The 20,852-nt window shown below is 38.5% G+C and overlaps 2 protein-coding genes across 2 annotated transcripts in view; one reads left to right on the forward strand and one right to left on the reverse strand.

Annotated features, from left to right (window-relative positions):
- Positions 1 to 20,852, forward strand: part of HMGA2 (high mobility group AT-hook 2) — a 139,844-nt gene that overhangs the window by 95,610 nt on the left and 23,382 nt on the right. The window lies entirely within an intron of this gene.
- Positions 14,262 to 20,852, reverse strand: part of LLPH (LLP homolog, long-term synaptic facilitation factor) — a 183,671-nt gene continuing 177,080 nt past the window's right edge. Inside the window, exon 4 of the mRNA XM_036895000.2 lies at positions 14,262 to 14,321. Within this exon, the coding sequence (XP_036750895.2) occupies positions 14,267 to 14,321 (55 nt within the window). The 3' untranslated portion in view covers positions 14,262 to 14,266. The remainder of the gene's footprint in view (positions 14,322 to 20,852) is intronic.

Here is a 20,852-nt window from a genome sequence, read left to right on the forward strand (position 1 = left end):
GGTACTACTTAATATAACTTGAATTTCTCTTACTACAATTAAGGTCTGTTCTGTCTTGGTTTATTCTGGGCAGTGGAAGCTTTATTTCTTACTCTCCTTCATGTTATTGTAGCTAGTTTTTAAATGAACCCACTTCAAATTAAAGTATTAAATTTTTAAAATATATCTTCATCTGACCTGCTTTTGATCCCACTGTTCTCTTGGCTATATCTGAGGGTAATCTCCAGCTTGGCCAGTATGTTCATTTCTGGGCTGTCAACTGAATATAGGGCAGGCACTCAAATCTGGAAATGCCCTAGGGTTACAAAACACAGTTGCCCTCTGTCTTGCCTCTGCCTCCCCCCCACCCCCTTCCAAAGTCCCTCTAGGTAGCAGTCACTGTGAGGTCTTTGGTAGAGGGTACTTTGCTGTGGCTCAGAGACTCTTCCTGCCTTTACATCTCCTCAAGATAATGGTCCCACATATATTTTTCATACATGCAACATCCAGTTTAGTTTCTCTTTCTTTCTCCCTTCCTGTTCTTTATAGTTCTTTCAGAACATGCCTTCCCATTTGCTTCTCCGCCTCTTCTACCATTTTGTCATATTGCTAGAGTGGCCCTGGCCGCGCACGTATCAGAGAAGAGAGAAACCATATGTTTTGAGGTAAAATTTAATAGAATAAAGAAAGAATGCCATTAATCTCCAGCCCTTGAAAATGCCCAGAAGCTCCCATTCAGACCTTCCTTAAAAGTTTCCATCCACTGTCTTTTATTAAACCCTGGTATTCCTCAAATGTCAAATCCCAAGATGAATTTTAAAGATACTTCTTACACGCTTTTAACTCTTTAATTATTAATAGCTCAAAAGCATGTTTTTCTATAATTTCTGTTATAAATGTGCTACATTTTTTAGGGTTATAGGCTTTTATCACCCAGCCTGAGACTCGAACCACTCTTTGTAGCTTTTTTCGCTCACAGGAAAACGTCTTCCAAAGTTGAAAAAAAAACTGACACCCAGCTCCACTTTTGGACTACTGCGTTTCTAAATAAGGACTCGACTGGCCCTGAGCAGGAGGAAATGTTCTTCTAGCGTGCGAAATATAGTTAAGGGAAACATAGGTACAGCAAGGAAATTTCATTTCCGAGACCTTGGAAAATAATCTGACTTGTAATTTCGGTGTGTGATTAGGACTGGTAATCAGCAACCTGGATGCCAGAATTCCTGATTCCGCTCCTGAGGCCATCTTTATCTTTAGGGAAGTGTACTGTTTGCAGCTTACGTATTTCATGAACCCTGCCTCTTGTTTCCCTTTGTGTCTAATACAGGGCTTCAGAGTAGGGCACTGAGTGAGTGCGAACTTCACCCCAGGTTAATGAATGGCTCTCCACCCTCAGATTGGGAGTAAAAATGAAATTATGAAATTAAATGAAAAGCCTTGTAGAGTACTCAGGTTAAATGGAGTCCAAGAATGAGTACATTTTCAGCGAGGGGAAGAATGCAGATCTTGGGGGTATTTTCGGTTGTGTGCGCTGAGATGTGAATGCGTCCACACATACATTCTTACATACTAGAAGGAAGGAAGTCGTGAAAGGGGAGAAAATAGAGCTATTGACTAAAACACCATAAAGCTGTTTTTAGAATGACTGCTTCTGCTATACTGGGGAATGTTTCCTTTGAGAAGGGGTATATTATGCATTCTCTTTCCATTAAGTCTATTTTAGGAGGAAATTACAGAGGATAATATAGTACCACCATCCAGGGATCTCTTCTCAACACAGCCGCAATTCTCATTACACACCTGCTTAGAGCAAAAGAAATTAAACCTTCTGTTCCCAGGGACACCAAACTAAGACAATCAGAGTCTCCCCTAAGTCACTCTATTTATTAGGGAAGCCAGTGAGTTTTGGAAAAGTGTTAACTCCGCCCCACAAAGCAGTAAGTGAGAGCAAGGAGGGCGGTGCTTGTGGTGTGAGCATTCATTCAGTTTCAACAGTGGCAAAGTCTCGGAATTGTTTTCAAAACAGTGTGGGGCTGCCGACTCCCCTGTGAAGATTTATCTGCATTTGGCAACTACTCTGGTTACTGTGGAACAAGAAGTTTACTTCTCAATAGTTTTACAAATTGCGTGTTTAACTTTGTCTCTATAGAATTAATTCGGGGGAGGCGGGAGGAGGGGCGAAGCGCAGGCTTTCAAGGCTGGTTTACAAATCTGATTTTTTTCAAGAGCGGTTTTCCCCCTAAGCACAACACTGTGGTGAAGTCGTTTTCCACCTGAAATGCATCCTGCATCCTGCATCCTGCAGCTGTTTGCATCCCGCATGTACGTTGATTTAAACATTGAAATAAAACAATTAAAGTGTTTACCAATTTAAAAAGTAAAGACTTGTTTAATCATTAAAACACCACCGTTTTCTTTTGCCCTTTAAACCTGCATTCAATCAGCTTGGACGCTAGTTTACAGTCTCGTTAACTGCTAAGATCACAAAGGAAAAGGTTAGCGAGATCACCACCGTCAGCAGGAAGCTCTGAACCACCCCCATTGTCACATGGAGCATTCAGCCAGACGTCCTTCTGCTCCTTCGCTGTCTCCCAACACACACTCGGCTCTAAATTGGTATGCGGCGAGAAAAATGCAACCTTTAATTTCAGAGGCGCAGCCCTGTGTCCGTTCAAGAAAAAGGAGAAAAAAGCGTTCTTGCATTTATTCTTCGAACAGCCACGTTGATCATTGTTAACTGAAATAAGTAGGGGTCTTCTTGCTGACGTGCAGCGTGGGAAGGGTATGTCATCTCAGACCCCTAGGCAAAGGCCTGGGTGTTATTACTTTTTTTTAAAGGGAGGGGGGCTGCGGTGTTTTATGGCCTTCTCTCGACACATTCGAGTTTTATCACTCATTTTAAAAGTACAACTTAACACCATTTTCAAACCAGCCTGAGTTCCAGCCCTGGATTGTTTTCACAAAATGGCTCCTTTCTCCTCAGAGGAGACAGTCGCAGGTGCCTATTAATTGCCATACTTGTAGAAACTGAAGTTATTCCCTTCATGGTAGGAAAACCAAGCATGTTCTCTGAAATTTAATGCTATGAGCTGCAGTGCGCGGTCCCGCTGGGCACAGGAAGGGATCACAACTTTATGCAAAGATGAACTGCTGCTTTACCACAGACTGTTTGCCTTTTGATTTCTTACTCTGCCTCCGCTGTTCGCTTTTGCTGCCCAGTGTATAAAGAACACTGCAAAAGACAGCGCTTCACTTTTAAGTGGCCAGGTTGCAGACGAAACTGGTAATTATTTCAGTTTTAAAGAAGTCAAGAACAAACAGTTCTTCGTGTTTTATAGAACTGCAAAATTTGAGTGATCCGCATTTCTGATGGAGATACGGAAATCTCGAGAGTTCGAAAGACTTGCCCAAGATCTCATAGCCAGTTAGAAGCAAAAAATGGGCGAGAAGCCAGTATCTTGACATCTAGTTCATTATGTCCTTGGGCAATCCAGATGTCCTTATTTAGTGAACACGAATGTTCCCTGATTCGCCCTTATGGAAGGTAAAGGTGGTGGTGTGTGTCTCTAAGACAGCTTCAAAATCACCAGCACTGTCACCTTCAAAATAAGCCATCCAATTCCTTTTCATTGACTTTAAGAAAATCCATTTTCTAATCTTTTCACCTTTTTAATATGATCTGTGCACAGCAAACGTTTGGAATCTGACCCAGAACATTCAGGGAATTGGCCCAGTTTTTGTATAGGTATTTGGCTATTGTATAGACAAGTTCTACATTTCTCCACCCTCAGAACTGCTTCTTAGATAATGACTGAGTGTTCCTTGGCCACTTTGTTGAACCACTTCTCTCAACAGCAGAAGTACCTCACGTTTTCCATTCTTATGACTCAATGCTGCATCTTTTAACACGTTTAATTTTTTTAAAGCAGTGTTTTGTTTTACTAGCTATAGTGCATCACGACCACAAAATCTAAATAATTTTCATCACTGAAGATGAAAGGAAGCTATCGCTAATTTTAAAGACCTGTATTAATTCACCCTTGTTTTAATATTTGGAAAAAACTTGATCTTTCCTGAAGACCTCTGGGTATGTAAGTAGCCAATTTACACTGAGAACAGAATAATCGACATTAAGTACTTCAATGAATACCCATTTCTACTCAATTTTTAATTATATTCAACTGAAAATAACTGTAAAGAGTAGAGTCAGTTAACTTGGTGGGGAAAAACGATTGAACTAGTTGTTTGCCTTTACCCAAGTCAAATCATTGATCGTGTAAATTAATTTTCCTAATGTGTCAAGATACAGGTGGCTTGGGCTGCCATGCACATCATGTACGGGACATTTGCCAGAGAACAGCAGGTTTTTCTTATATAGTAGTACGAACTCTGGAGGAAAGCAAACCATGAAAGATGGTCAAGGATGAGAGGGAAGAGGAGAGAAGTGATACACTAAAAAAAAGCTGAATTAACAGGGACTATTTTCAGAGTAAAATATACTGTAAACCCCAATATAATTGAATGTTTATAAGAGGAGACGCTTTCAGCGATTCCTTTGTTTCCTAATGTATACACTATACCTGAGCAAATGCTTCCTTCCTATGAGCCAGACAGTAGGAAGTCATCTATCTTCAAGCTTGTTTGGTTTGTAAATAACACTGTAGAAAAGGTCTGTTGAACTTTGGAAAGGCAGTCCATGTGCTCTCTCTCCCTCTTGGAGGCTGGGGAAAGGGCACGGCCATGACCACCACCTTACTCAGTCAGGGATTGTTTACAAAAGATTGAAAAATGTGTCCAGGGCCCCCACCTACCCTTCTGTGGGCTGGCAAGTAAGCCTGGCTTTAATAACAATAGAAGAAAGAGTTTGGGTGAGCCTGGCATCTTTCAACACATGCTTTTTGCTTTCTCCTACGCAATTTTTAATTTCCATGCAAGTCAGTAGTAAAAAGGACACTGGCCTGCTTTCCTTTTGTCTGCTGCTTTGCAGCTATTGGGATACTGGGCTTTGGGATAATGAAGTTGTCATTTCCTCCCCCAAATAATACATTAAAAAGTGGAAATGCAAATTTCCTGTGGAAGCTCTAAGTAGCAGGTGGTATTTCCTTAATATATTGTTTTTGACCTTTGGGGAAATTGGTATTATGAGCTGACTTTGGAAAATTAAAATAGCATCAAGGTCCTACATCTTAAATAAAACAGTTATCTTAGTTAATTTGAAAAAAATTAGAGTGGAGTACGACACCAGGAAAGGACTTAACATATTTCGCTTTTATGTGTTATTTTAAGGTTTGTCATTCATGGAGGACAAGAAAAGGGATATGGCACAGCTGCATTTCCTAATTCACTAAGAGATTTTAAAAAAGGAGAACTATGTACTTTCAAGTTTTACTTTAAGCCCTTACTGTTAGCTAATGCACTCATACATTTTGTCAGTCATAGAAAGAGTTAAGCAAGGGACTGTTCAGATGGCAAATCTGAGTTGAACTGAAGGTAAAGACATCTGTATTTTTCATTCATTTGCTCAGCAGCACTAAATTTCAAGCTTGTTTTTTGTTCAGCATCAAAGAAAAAGTTGTTTTATGGTTATGGGATTTTTTTTTTAACTCACATATTTCATGAAAGGGACTCAAGTCGCTGGATCTTTATATTCTTTTCAGTTATTTTTCTGCCTACCAGCCCTCTGCATGCCATCTTGTTGAATAAGGAAAACATAATTTTATTCTCTCTCTCTTCCTTTGAAGAAAAAATTTAAGAGGTTTAAATACCATTCACATTTTGGAATTTCCTTCTTTGTTCATTCCCAAAACCATCATCTTCTCAGACTAATGTAAAGTGATCCAATGTCGAAAAGCTTAAGAGATTCTCACTCCTATAAATATCCTTCATATGATTACAACTCCTCTGTTTATCAAGGGCAACAAGAATAGAACCCAAGAGCTAACAAAGTTTATAGATATATGAATGTGTGCATGTGCACATGTATGTGTATGTATTGATGTATATCCAAGTTTGTGTGTCCAAATATATACAGCATTTTTAGCATACAAATTGCTGACTAGGCATCTATATTATTTTTCCTCTAAAAATTCTGAGTGTGTGGACCTATTAGTTGCCAAGGACCATATTGCCACAACCAATGGGAAGCTAAAATATTTACCAAATCCAAGAAATTGCGGGTGTCTGAGTAGTTTAAACTACTAAATGTTTAAACTATTAAATATGACCAGTTGAAATAGTTATTTTCATTTTTCAACTGTTTTGTGGCACATTTTGGCTTCAAGGTCCAGGTTTTTGTGTGCAAGCAATGTATGTTTTTATCCTGAGAAGTATAAAGCCAGATACTATTATAGGTCACTCAGGTGTCACATTCATTGTCATCGTATCACTCCTTCCCAGGAGAAAGGGAAGTGAGAGCTGGGGTCAGAACCAGATATCATAAAAGTTCAGCTACTCTGGGACTCCCAGAAATACTAATTTTCCAGATAGTTGAATATTAATATCTTTAAATATTAACTCAAATTTTTGAAAATGTTGTATATGAAGATCTGGCTAATATACATGGTACCTGTGTCTCTGGCTATATTTATAAATGTACTGGAAGTAATTTATGTGTTTTTTTATGGTATTAGGTCTTTTAGCATAAGCATCACTAGACTTGTCCAGTGGCAAAGATCCTATTCTTCCTCCTTCCTTCCTTTCTTGTGTTTTGAGTGCTTACCATGTAGGATCTATGGCGCCCACCCTGGTCCTTGGCACATAGAAGAAACTCAATGAATATATGTTGAAGAAATGAAGAAATGTAGGAAGAAACAAGTTCAGTGGGTAGTTAGAAGGGTAGATTCAATTCAGACCTTGTTTTGGGTGTAAGACCAGGCACAGTGATAGCTGAAATTATTGATAGAGCTATATTCATAAATAGTGTGGAATATAGGAGTGAATGTATGCACCACCACGCTAGCCATGCCCTGTCTCTCCTTAAAAATACTTCAAACATGAGAGTGCCTTGTTGTTCATTGACTACTTTCTCATAAAACTGGTAGAAACCTGTGCAGCTGTGGGACTCTGGGTGTAGTGACGAGGCAACTGTCTGAAAAATGAATGTTTAAGTCAAAACCTAAAGCAACTGTCTCTTTAATGGTTTCCCCACTTTTCTAAAAAACAATTATCATAAGAACTTTAGTCCATGAACTTGTCCTTGGCCCTGTGATTTTGGCATCCTTAGCACACCCCACACCAGCTTGCCGGTTTGTTCACCTGCTTTCCTCTGTCCCACGTGTACCGTGTGTCCCTGGACTGGGACAGAGACACGTTTCTCAGCACTCTGAGAATTTGAGCTAGGATATTTTGGGGGGCAAATTGCATTCATGCAAATACTTTATCATTACACCCCTATTCAGTGTAATATGGAGGGAAAGTGTGGCCTTTGGAGATAGACAAACGTAGGTTTGAATGTCTGCTTCATCCGTGATTAGCTGTTTGAGTAACCATGGAGAGCTCGGTCCACTCATCTGTCCTTGTAAACTTGGTGATGTGCAGGAAAGACCTTGGCAGAGCTCCATAAAAGCGTGTCGTTTTTATTACTGTCACCTTTATAAGAAGATTGTGTATACTTGACCAGACACAATACCAGACTGGAAGTGTTTTTTTTTTAATTCTCCTTAGTATTATAGGTAGCAAGCATAAACAGTGCTACAGAGTTCCCCCTTTTCTTTAGTCCATCTAAACAGTCGCTATAGAGTCTGTAAAATAGATTGAATTTCTCATGAAATATATTTTGTAATAACATTTTGTATATTGAGTGATTTGTGCAGTGAGCCAGAGGTAATTAATGGATAAAAAAAAAAAATCACAAAAAATACACACAAAACTATACCTTACTTGCTCAAGTAGCCATCAATGGTGAGTCTATTTTGAAAAGATCACTGAAAGAATAAATATAAAAGATGATGGGAACTATCTACCAAAATTATCTTTATCCTTTTTACCATTATATTGCACTCTTTAGACAATAGCAAAGATATTCTCTTATCACTAATTTTTTACTTACCATCTCTAATAAGAGTCAACCTGTCCTTAATCTGCTTATACCCAAGGGGACATGATTCACTAACATCGGAATAGTGTGGAAAGCAGTGCCGACATAGGCCCACTTCATCAGCACCATAAAACTGTTCTGGGAGCAGACTATGCACAGAGATGTGTTCTCAGAAGCAGCCACAGAAATCTTTTGTAAACTCCAGTATCAACCCTATTTCACCATCTTTTCTGCCTCTGTTTGCAACAGTATTTTCTCTCTTTTAGAAGATACATAGTCTCTGTCAATTGTTTGAATTCCTCTGAACATGTTTACATTTGGGTATTCACTGTACAGTAGTTCTCAGAGATAAGGGAACTCTTACCTCTGCTTAAAAAGAGCCCCCTAAATCAATGCTCTAATTCACCTTCGAGTGAATGCATTCTGAGTTTGAGCAGTCAAGAATTTATATACATTTTCACCAGTGGCACTTTCTAACGTTGGTAAAGTACAAGCTAGGTGAATCAGTATTGCATGGATCCAGTGGCATTTTCTTGTGCTCGCTTTTTCCAGCTGTGTAGCAACAACCATCTTCTTGAATAACATTAGCATCTTTTTACGCTTTGATCTTTTTGCTTTTCATTATAAGAACACTGGAATTCATGATGTGGAATGGTTCCTTTTAAGCCCTAACCCACTTAGCATTTACATACCCATGAATTTAGTACCTAATGTGTTGTGGCTCTAACTGGAGGATGCGAAATCTCCTTTAGGAGAGATGTAGCCTCTGTTTTCTGCCAAACCAGGGCTCATAGTGCTTTCAAATTCTCTGTAAAAACGCGTGGCCATCTCCTTCTGAGGAGTGGAACTGAGGGGCTTTTGTTCTGATGTTTACCTTCGTTTGTGTGAATGGAAGTTCACAAGTTGAGAGGGATCCGCAAATAGGTTGAGGAACTGGGAATGTCAGCATTCAACTTGGAGGCCCGCATTCTTCATACCGTAGTCTCTTGGTTTCCTTATCTCCCTGAAGCCCCTGAATGAGTGGTGAGCATCCACAAAGGTGTTAGGAGACTCCGGTTTAACCACTTGTCTGGCAACAAAGCAGGTGTTATCCTGCAGAACCTGGAAGGCACTCAAGAGCAAGAGAAGGAGGGAGTGTCTCCTCGCACCCGTGGTCAGAGCGGAGAAAGCAAAAGAGCAAGCTACAGGTTCCAGCAGTGATGGAAAGATGGCTTCTGAAAGGAACAGCAACCAAACCATTTCTTCTTTCCTTGGTTCATCTACTCCTGCCGCCACAGCTGGAAGTAGTGGCTTTAATGCCTCCCAGTGAAAGGGAACTTAGAGAGTGTGTGTGGCATCCTGGGAGCATGTGCATCCTGAAGACACTATTGTTGAGTTGTTGAGTCTTTTGGGGAGAACATCAGGAAGCTTAGGTTGTTTGAATATTCAAGCTCTTTCCCATTAGTTCTGCATTCTATTTGATGTCAAACTATAGGTTGGAAAAATAAGCTTAACTTTAAGACTGTAGTTTATAGGGATGCTTGTCAATTATTAGAACCATTAGAGGTGTTGCTAAGCAGTAAACTTATAGTCACATGTCATCTGTGAGATGGCTGCTCAATAATGTTTGAGAATAGTCTGTTAGTCATCTTAGCACAAAGTAGCCACTCAAAAATTTGTTGAATAAATGAAATCTCTTTGACAGAAATATCTGCATAATTGCAGTATGTTATACATGCTCATTAGAGCCTGAGGGCATCTGTTTGAATTTGTTTTTTTTTTCCTGTCTGTAACACACATGCAACACACATGCAGGCATCATCATGTGAGTATTTACTGCTAGTATCTTAAAGGAAAGTGTATCTCTTGACTCTTAACAGCCTAAGCATCCTAGAGTTAGTTTGCAAGCAGCACATAACTTTGAAGAAGGAGAACTAAGTTTGCTTTTATTGAAATTCTAATTTTGCAACTTGATAAAAGTGATTTTTGGAGAGAGGTGATGTTTGAAGAAAATGAAAAGTTGTTTTTTCTTAATCCTGCCGTTTAATTGGTAGTCATTCATTAAATTTAATAAATTATAGGTTCCTTTCAAAAGAAATCCCTGACAATAGTACATTTTAAAGCTGGGTTCTCTTTCCCAGCAGCCAGGGTGTTTTGAAGATAGGAGAACAAGGGAAGTACTTTAAGCTGTAAAGTCTTGCAGGGTTGCACTTAAGTGCTTTAGGCTCTGCATTCTTGATACTGCATCACATTACAGTAATATTATGAAAAAAAGCTATAGGGAATTCTCATACATGGCTAACACATATAGAGCTTTAATGTTCACATGGCTGGATCCATTCAACAAACGGAATCTGTGGGTCAGATGCAGTTTGCAAGCCACTATTATTAAGCTGTTTTACTTTTACCATTAAGTAATGGTTCCTTGTTAATGTTATGAATGCATGTGTTCTTTGCTTTCTCTGTAAATCTTTTGTTCCATTCTTTTTTTTTTGGCCTTACAAGAATGTGGGGGAAGGACATCCCTATCCACAAATCAAGTGCTTTAAATAGCCAGGCTAGAGCTGAATGAAGGAAATCAGGCTAGATAGCATCTTTGTAAAATGGATGCCTATGAACTCTGCATCACACAATACAAAGGAAATCACCATTGTCCTGTGCAAGTTAGGTGAACAAAGCACGTAAAAAATCCTGTTCTGGTTGCTGTGCTTGTTCCTGCGCAGCCGAAACTGGAAGCTTGAAAGACCACAGAAATGGCACAGGAAACGTTGGGAAATCAAGAGTGTGGATTTTAAATTTATAAGGCAGAGAGTCTGGTAACCATTCACCAGACTGATCCCCAGTTCTTTGATTGTGAACAACAGAAACCATAAACAGTGAGGAATGCTCCCACCGCTGCCGCTACTCTTACTGTTATTGTTACTATTGTCACGACCAGTGCTGCCAGCACCCCTCGTGCAGTTAGGGGAGGCTTGTTCAGCCTTACAGCCAGCAGCTGTGCCATGACACATTTTTAATCGACCCATCAACCTAACTAGGTATCTATATTATACAAATTAGGAAACTGAGGTTTAAATTGCCAGTCTGGCTCCAAAACCCTGGACTTCCTCACTATTTTATGCTTCCTTTCCCTGTATGTGAAGGGAATGGAACTCTGCAGGTACCACGATGTCCCCTCCAAACCCTTACAAAGTGAACCGAGTTCCTTGGGGGAGAGTGTCCTCAAGGCCTAAAGGCTGTCTCTGTGGGACTCTGAAGCCACTCCCATACCCTGGAAACAGCGACTACAGCACCTTACAAACATCCTTCCTCAATTTTTTTTAAAAAACAGCAACAAACAAAAATCTACTACCACCAACAGTCTCTCCCAAGATCAGAGATACTTACCCATATCTGGCAAGAAGCCCAGACATACCAACACGTGTATTATCTAGAGCCAAGAGTTGAATCCCACCACATCCAGAGAGACAAGCATCTCATTTCAATAGGCAGCTCATTCCCAGAGTTGGGACACTCCCCTGCTGAAGTGCCAGGGAGTCGGAAGAGCAGCATAAAACAAAGCGAGTTGTTACTACAGAGCAGCCGGAGGCCCCACGCACACCCACAGGCTCCGCTCTTCCTCAGACAAACCCAGCAGAGCTCCAGTGGACTCCCCTTAAAAGTCAGTAGAAATTTCTTTGGTTTCCAGAATGTGGGCAGAAGCTCGTGTTAGCTATTTACTCCCCATCTCTGGAATTCCTTTTGGACATGACCAATGAGTTACAGCTGGGTTTTAGGCAGCGTGGCACACTCTTTAACTAGCTGTCAGGAACAGCTACACCCTTTGGTCCACAATGAAATGAACTCAAATCTGAATTTACCACGGGAAAATTCTAAACAGACCAAGAAAGCAAAACCACTGACACCATCTACATTCTGCAAAGAGGCCCGTTCTTCTACCTTCTCTGAAATGCTTGACAAAAGGCGAAAGCTCTATGCACTAGCACAGAGCAAACAATGCAAAGAAAAATCTCATGCATTGCTCTCAGAGTCAGGAGGGCACTTCTTACCAGCCCTCAAAGATGGGGAACAGTAAAATGCACAAGTCCAAACGGGTTGCTATCCTACATCCATTCCCCATCTTCCTTTGTTCACAGAACGTGACCCTTACCCAGGCCCAGGGATAAATCTGACTTGTCAGACACTGATGGTGGTCCACTCCCCATGCAGGACAGGTCTAGCCTGTTGAGGAGAGAGCAGGGTGATCTGCTCTGGACTACAGAAAGAGAGCACCTCTCCTGCTAGACATTGGCATCTCCAGAAATGCCAGCAGGAACAGCCACACCTTTCCTATGACTCTGAGGGAGAGAGACTAAGAACAAGTCTAAGACAGCAGAGCAGAAAGGTAAAATCTGAAGGGCGGAAGATTTAGCCAACCAACTTTACCTGCTGAATTAACCAGTTCAGAGGGTACATCACCTCTAGGCTTTTTGTTACATCCCACAAATAATATCCTTGTTAAGTCAGTATGAGTTTGGGTTTCCTGTTGTACCCAAAGGTATGTAAGAGGAATTCTCTTTGGTGGGATGCTTGAGATTCATCAGAATTATCTACATTTTTATAAATTCATTTCATTCCCATTATCCTTTCCTACATATACTGACATAGAGAGGTAAAGGCATATTTAATATGTCTTCTCATGTTTTAAAAATATACCCATTCTCCTAGCCCCCATTTCTGGATCTCCGAAACAGTAGTTCTCTCAATGCGTCCACAGCCTTGCTGGAGGGAAGAACTGAAGTTGTGTAAACACTGTTTTCCCATGACAACATTTCTCAGACTAGCACTATAGGATGGAGTCCTGCCTGAATCTGGGAGTGCAGTCAGAGATCTGCATTTTTAACCAGCACCTTTTTATGAGGTCTGTGAAAGGTATCACTACCTCCTGAGAAAGAGAAGCTAGACAAGGCACGGGACTTCTTCCAGGCAATGAGAGGGCTTAGAAACCAGTCAAAACCTTCTTTGACTATATACTCCATGCAAAAGACAGGGAGCATACCAGCAGCTCAGTAAGGTGGGTGGGCAGTTTCCCAGTTCGTGAAGGATCTCTCTGGGAATTTTCCATTGTGGCATGGTCTGCTCAGATTTGGCTAACACGGTTTCTCTGAGGTTGGAGCTCAAAGAAGTCTGCGTCGATAGCTTTGACTAGTAATTGTGCCTTAATGTAAATATATATAAATATTATACATATATATGCAGGCTTTAAATGGAGTGTTTTAAACGACTCCCTCTGTAGGTCAATGTGTATTTATATATATCATGGGTAAAAAATAAGTGTCATGGGTGGTCACATTCCAAAGAAATGAACACATGCACAAAAGCAGCAGCCAGTGAATGCAGACCATACAGAACATGGGATAAAAGGCAAGAGATACACAGATTTCTTGAGTAGGATGCCACAGGGAAGGATGAGTAGATGAGGGGCCTGTGTGGGAAAACACCTGAATGGTGTCTGTATGGGAAGGAGGCATCTTTATTCTTCCCTGCATTTTGGTCACAGACAATAATGTATAATACATGAGATTATAAACACCATAGATACAGGAACTATGGCCATATACTCCCATGGAATTTATGGCTAACACCTTTAGCACTTTCACATTTTAGAACAGGTAATAAGCAAGAGGGGAACAAAACAAAAATAAATCATTAACAGTTATCACAGTCTTGGCTGAATTTTTTTCATTACACTTTTTGAAGCGAATAAAAGAAAGAAAAGGATGAAGGAAGGTGTATGTATACATATAAAAAGATAATAGGAGGATGGGATTTCCACTTCATGGGAATCTAGTAAGAAACAAGATGCTATTTATATTTCTAAAACACCTTGAACTTTATGACAAGCAAACTTTTTTCAGAGCAGAATTATTATGAAAATAATTTTCTAATACTGATTTGTCCTTTAAATGTATTAGAAACATTTTTTTAAACTAAGATCTCTAGAATCATTACATTAAAATGCAGTTTTTCTTTTTACTTGGTAATTTTTCTTCTTAATGAAATTGTAGTCCTAGAAAGCTAGATTTTTGATATTTTTTTAAAGATGGATGTTTATGGATGAGAGAAGATGGTTGCATACAGCACTGATTTTTCATAAGAAAATAAACACAGGCTAATTGCTGGAGTGGTGTGGCATAAGGGGCAAAAGGTGTGGATCTGTATGACCCGGGAGGAAGATGTGGTTTCATTATGTCTGGCCTTGTAATCTTTTCCAAGTAAATGTACTTACTGTCTTTAGGATTCCACTACTTGATGCGTAAATCTGAAGGGCAATACCTCCTTCAGATGCCTGTTGTGGGGGAAATCAAACAATACACATTAAGTTACTTTGTAAACTATATATTGCTGTATTCTTGTCATATGATCAATGTAAATATAAAAAGAAGAATCATATTATCTGATCTAGAATTATAATGAAAAAATATTCAATGAATGAATGTGATCAGAGAGCCATTTCTGGAATTGTCAAGACAAAGATACAGTTTTTAGATGAGGGTTTACTGATCACAGAATAATCCATTTTAGAGCTGTTGGGCTGAGTTTGGTGGTTCCAGGATTTGCCTGAAGCTCCACTTGAACTAGAGTTTTTGAAGACAAGCAGAATGAAATGTTTGGTTTTCTGGAAAAGCAATGGAGACGTTTTAACTTATAGATTATGAAGAAAGGGATATTAATCCAGAGAAAACCTTGAGTGAGTGAGCCCTAGGGCCATATACTCTGGAAAGATCAGGGTGCTGGGTGCCCTCTGGAAGTATAAGGATGTGGAAGAAAGAGAACTCACTTCTACCGCTGTTTAAAAAGTTAAAGGCTATAAGCTAATGTTCGGGAACAGTTAACATTTCTCGGATTGAATATAAACTTCGTCCAAGGAAAATAACTCAACTCCTTAAGTCAGCTCTAAGCTAGTGCCAAGAAAATACTGCTAAATTAGGGTTCTAGGAGAGATATGACTCAGTTAAGTATCATAGAGCTCACAACCCATAAACTATCCCTTTGTAGTCCTTGAGAACATAAGAGATTACAAATAAATTTACTGACTCTTTCCTTAAGGAAAGGAAATGCCTAAAATCATGATTCAGCTTTTTAAATTCAGTTTCCATGTATAACTATTACAGCTTCTGGGAAATAACTGGGTAGTCTAATCATTTTGCAAAACCATTTTTAAATGGTTTAGTCTAAGAATAAAATGTTCTTAGAATCAAAGGAATTTTCCTTTTTTAAAAAAATTGAATGACTTTGACAGGTAACATATGTAAATTTGAGGTGTACAGTGCATTACTTTGATATATTTACGTATTGTAATATGACTGCCAGTCTAGCAATAATTATTACATTACATAACTATAGTAGACTATTATTGTCTGTATTCTTTATGCTGTGCATTAGATGATCTCTATGGATTATTTAGTACTCATCACAAGTTTGTACCCTTAAAAATACCTTCTTGCATATCCCCCCCACCATCCCATCCTCTGGTAACCGCCATTGTGCTCTCAGTTTTTTACAGGTTTAACTTTTTTATATTCCACATATAAGTGGTATCACACAATACTTGTCTCTCTTTGACCTATCTCACTTAGCATAATGTGCTCAGGGCCCATCCATTCTGCTGCAAATGGGAGGATATCTTCATTTCTCATGGCTGAATTGTATGTGCCACACCCCTTTTTTATCCATTCATCTGTTGGTGAGCATTTGGGTTGTTTCTATATTGTGGCTTACTGTGAATAATACTGATAAATGTGAGACTGCATATATCTCATCGAAATCCTGGTTTTATTTCTTTTGCAATATCTGGGTCATACGGTAGATTTATTTTTAATTTTTTGAGGAACCTCCGTATTGTTTTACATAGTGATTGGACTGACCAATTTATACTCCTGCCTACAATGTGTAAAGCTTCCCTTTTCACCACATCCTCACCAGCATCTGTTGTCTCATCTTGATGATAGCCATTCTAAAAGGTGTTAGGTGATATCTCATTGTGGCTTTGATTTGCATTTCCATGATTAGTGATATTGGGCATCTTTTCAGGTGTCTTTTGGCCATTTTGATGTCCTCTTTGGAGAAATGTCTGTTTAGTTCTTATGCCCATTGTTTAATTGAATTGTTTGTTTTTTTGTGACTGAGTTGACTGAGGTGTTCATGTATTTTGGATATTAACCCCATATCTGCTATACGATTCTCAAAAATTTTCTCTTATTTTGTAGGTTATGTTTTCACTTTATTAGTTGTTTCTTTTGCTGTGCAGAAGCTTTTGAGTTTGATGTCCTATTTGTTGATTTTTTTCTTCTTTTGTGTGTGTTTTTGGTGTCATACCTAAAAAATATTGACAAAACCAATATCAATGAATGTCATCCCTGCATTTTCTTCTAGGAGTTTCATGATATCAAATCTTAAAGTCTGATCCATTTTCAGTTAATTTTTGTGAGTGGTGTAAGACAGGGGTCCAGTTTCTTCAATTTTCCCAGAACCATTTGTCAAAGAGACTATCCTTTCCTTGTACTAATTCTTTGGGACTTTTGTATAAAGGATCATATCATCAGCAAATAACAATTTCACTTCTTCCTTTCTGATTTTTATTTTCTTTTATTCCTTTGTCTTGCTTAATTATTCTAGCTAGAGCTTCCAGTACTATACTGAGTAGGAGTGATAAGAGTGGGACTCCTTGCCTTGCTCCTGATCTTAGAGGAAATATTCTCAATTTCCTCCATTGAGTATGTTAGCTGTGGGTTTGTTGTATATGGCCTTTATTATATTGAGATATGTTCCTTCTATACCACTCTATTAAGGGATTTTATCATGAAAAGATGTATTTTGTCAAATGCTTTTTGTCTATTAAGATGATAGTGTGATTTTTCTTTCATTTTATTGATATGATGTATTACATTTGTTGATATGCATAGGTTGAGCCAACCTCGCATCCCAGGTATAATTCCCACTTAGTTATGGTGTGTAATCCTTTTAATGTGTTCTTGCATTTGATTTGCTAATATTTTGTTGAGAATTTTTGTATCTATATTCATCAGGGATTTTGGTCTATAGTTTTCTTTACTTCTAGTATCGTTATCTGGTTTTCACATCAAAGTAATGCTGGCCTGGTAAAATGAATTTGGAAGTTTCCTCCTCAATATTTTAGAAGAGTTTGAGGAGTGTTAATTCTTCTTTAAATGTTTTGTAGAATTCTCCAGTGAAGCCATCTGCTCCTGGATTACATGTTTTGGGATTTTTTTTTATTACTGACTCAACTCTATACTCATTATTGGTCTGTTCAGATTTTCTATTTCTTCCTCATTCAGACTTGGTAAATTGTCTGTTTCTAGAAATTTATCCATTTATTCTAGGTTATGTAATTTGTTGGCACAAAGTTGTTCATAGCAGCTTGTTATTTTTTTATGTATTTCTGTAGTATCACTTTTAATGTCACCTTTTTCATTTCTAATTTTATTCAAATCTTCCCTTTTTTCTTCTTATTCTAGGTAAAGGTTTGGCAATTTTTTTTTTTTTTTACCATTTTGAAGAACAAGCTCTTAGTTTCATTGGTCCTTTCTCAAGTTTTCTGATCTCTATTTCTTTCATTGCCACTCTGATTCTTATTATTTCCTTCTTTTCCTAATTCCTTGAGGTGTAGAGCTATGTTGTTTATTTGATATCTTTCTACTTTCCTAATGTAAGTATTAATTGCTATAACCTTTCCTCTCAGAACTGCTTTTGCTGCATCCCACAATATTTGATATGTTGCTTTCATTTTCTTTTTTTTTGAGATTATTTTTTATTTCCTTATTTATTTCTTCTTTGACCCAATCGTTGTTTCAGTGTGTTGTTTAGTTTCCACATAGTTATAGATCTTCTTACTTTCCTCTTGTTATTGATTTCTAGCTTCATACCATTGTGGTCATAGAAAATTGTTGATATGACTTCAGTCTTCTGAAATTTGCTAAGACTTGTTCTGTGGCCCATCACATGATCTATCCTGGAGAAGGTTCCATGTGCACTTAAGATGTATATTCTGCTGCTGTTTGTTGGAATGCTCCGTATATGTCTATTAAATCCATTTGTTCTAAACTGTGGTTTGATTCCAACATTTCTCTGTTGATTTTCTGTCAGGATGATCAATCAGTTGCTGATAATGGGTATTGAAGTCCCCTACAATTACTGTATTGTTGTCTATTTCTCCCTTAAGATCTGTTATTGATTCCTTGCTATATTTTAGTGCTCAGAATTGGGGAGCACATATGCTTATGATTGTTATGTCTTATTGATTTATTGACCCTTTTATCATCATATAATGACCTTTGTTTCTTGTTATCCTTTTTGACTTGAAATCTATTTTGTCTGATAAAAGTATGGCTATGCTTGCCTTCTTTTTGTTTCCATTTGCTTGGAATATAATCTTTCATCTTTTCACTTTGATCCTATGTGCGTCTTTAGAGCTGAAATCGTTCTTCTGTAAGCAGCATAGAGTTGGGTCTTGTTTTTTGTCCATGTACTCTATGCCTTTTGATTTGTGAGTTCAATCCACTTACATTTAGGGTGATTATTGATATGTAAGGACTTACTACTGCCATTTTGTCTTCTGCCTTCTGGTTATTTTCTTCTCTCTAGTGTTTCTTTTTCCTTCTGTTTCTGTCTACCTTTCTAAGTTAGTGGTTTTCCATGGTGATTTGTTCAGCACCCCCCACTCCTTTTTTATGTTTTGTGTCTATGTTCTAGACTTTTGTCTGTGGGTACTATGAGGTTTTCTTAATACATCTCATAGGTAAAATAGTCCTTTTTCTGCTGATAGCAATTATCTTCATTCACCTATAAAGTTTCCATTCTTTCATTCTTCTCCTTTTATATTTTTTATGTCACAAATCTCTTTTATGCTGGGATTTCATTACCAGGTTGTAGTAGCTATAATAATTTTCAGTGGGCTATTTCCCTTTAATTTTTATGCTATAGTTGATTTAATAGACTATTCTAAAAAAGAGTTACAGTATTCTAATTCTGATTATTCATCACATTCATATCTGAAGGATAACTTTGCGAGATACAGTATTCTTGGTTGCAATTTTTAATCTTTCAATATTTTGAATACGTCATTCCATTGTCCCCTAGCCTATAAAGTTTCTGCTGAGAAATCTGCTGATATCCTAATGGAAGATCACCTTTGTAGGTTATTGTCTTTTTTCCTAGGCTGCCTTTAAAATTTTTTATCATTGACCATTGATAGTTTTAATGTAATGTGTCTTAGAGAAGGTCTTTTTGCATTGAGATAGAAAGGTGTTCTACTAGCTTCGTGGACTTGTATATCCAGTTCCTTCCCTAGGTTTGGGAAGTTCTCAGCTATTATTTCTTTAAATATGCTCTCTGTTCCCTTCCTCCTCTCTTCTCCTTCTGAGATACCCATATTCTTATGTTGGCTTTCCTAAAGGGGTCAGATAGTTCTTGTGGGGTCTCTTCACTTTTAAAAAATCTTGTTTCTCTCTCTTCTGTCTGAATCATTTCTATATTTCTGTCCTTGAGGTTGCTAATTCTCTCTTCTATATTATCTGCTGCATTTATAATGTATTCTAATGCATTCTTCATCCCATTTATTGTGTTCTTTAGCTCCAGAATTTCTGTTTGGTGCCTTTAAAAACTTTTTATCTCTTTAGTAAAGTACTCTTTCTGTTCTTTAATTTTATTCCTGAGATCATTATATTGCCTTTCTGAATTTTCTTGAAGCTTACTAAATTTATTCATAACAGTTGTTTTAAATTCTTTATCAGGTAGATTGCACTATTCCATCTCTTTGGGCTCAATTATTGGAAAATTGTCATTTTCTATTTGTGAGACCATATTACCATGATTTTTCAGTGTGTTCAGTGGGAAGTGCCTCTGCCACTGCATTTCAAGAAGTGAACACCTTTCATATTTAGTTAAAGCTTTGTTTACTTTGATTCTAACAGTTCAAGAGGTTGGTAGTTAGGAGCTTCCTTTCATTTTCCAGAAGATGGTGCTACAGCACAAGTTTTTGGTTTCTTTTACCAAGCTGACTTGCCCACTAAGGTTGGAATCATGTGTGTACATAAAAGAAAAAAAAGCAAAAGATGGCAGCAGGGGCTAGGAGGAGGATGTAGGTACTTAGCACCTGGGGCCTTGGGTGTGCCCGTGGCCTGGTTGGGGGGATCCTCAAGTTGGGGTTCTCGGAGATCAATGGGTGGTCCTCTTTCCTCCCAGGGCAGACAGCAGGAGATACTTTACTTTACTTTCCCCACTCACTGAGGTCTCTCTTCAGAGAGAGCACCTGGTCCCTCTGGCTGCAGTGTGGGTGGCTGGGCAGACCCCCACTCACTGCCATCCCCCTTCATCTCCTCTGCCAGAAAGGTTATGTGGGCTCACTGCCAGACTGGCCACCACCTTCTCTACTGTCACTGCCTCTCCTGTCACTAGCTCCACCACCACTTCCCCCGTTCTGCCACATCCTCTACAGTCCAATATGCCCCCTTTCAGCTACCCTGGTATGCTGTGCAGAGGCACTTTGCTGGTGGTGGTGTTATGGATGTTCATTGAGTTATAAATCAAAGGGGAGAGAAAAAAGGGATGACTCAAGCCACCATGGTGCTGACAATCCAAAGAAATTTTCTAACTGTTAATTCTGAATCTCTTTCTTCAAAAATGACCCTGAAAAAATGGGGGTTTAGGTTCACTTATACATGGATGTTTTTCGATATATTGGAAGATTTTTTGGAAATTTGCAACAATTTGAGAAAACTTTTTTTTTCCTGTAGCTTACTTTATTGTAAGAATACAGTATATAATACATGTAACATACAAAATATGTGTTAAAATAATT

Source organism: Manis pentadactyla, chromosome 10 (genome assembly GCF_030020395.1).
Source record: "Manis pentadactyla isolate mManPen7 chromosome 10, mManPen7.hap1, whole genome shotgun sequence".
NCBI classification, from domain to species: domain Eukaryota; kingdom Metazoa; phylum Chordata; class Mammalia; order Pholidota; family Manidae; genus Manis; species Manis pentadactyla.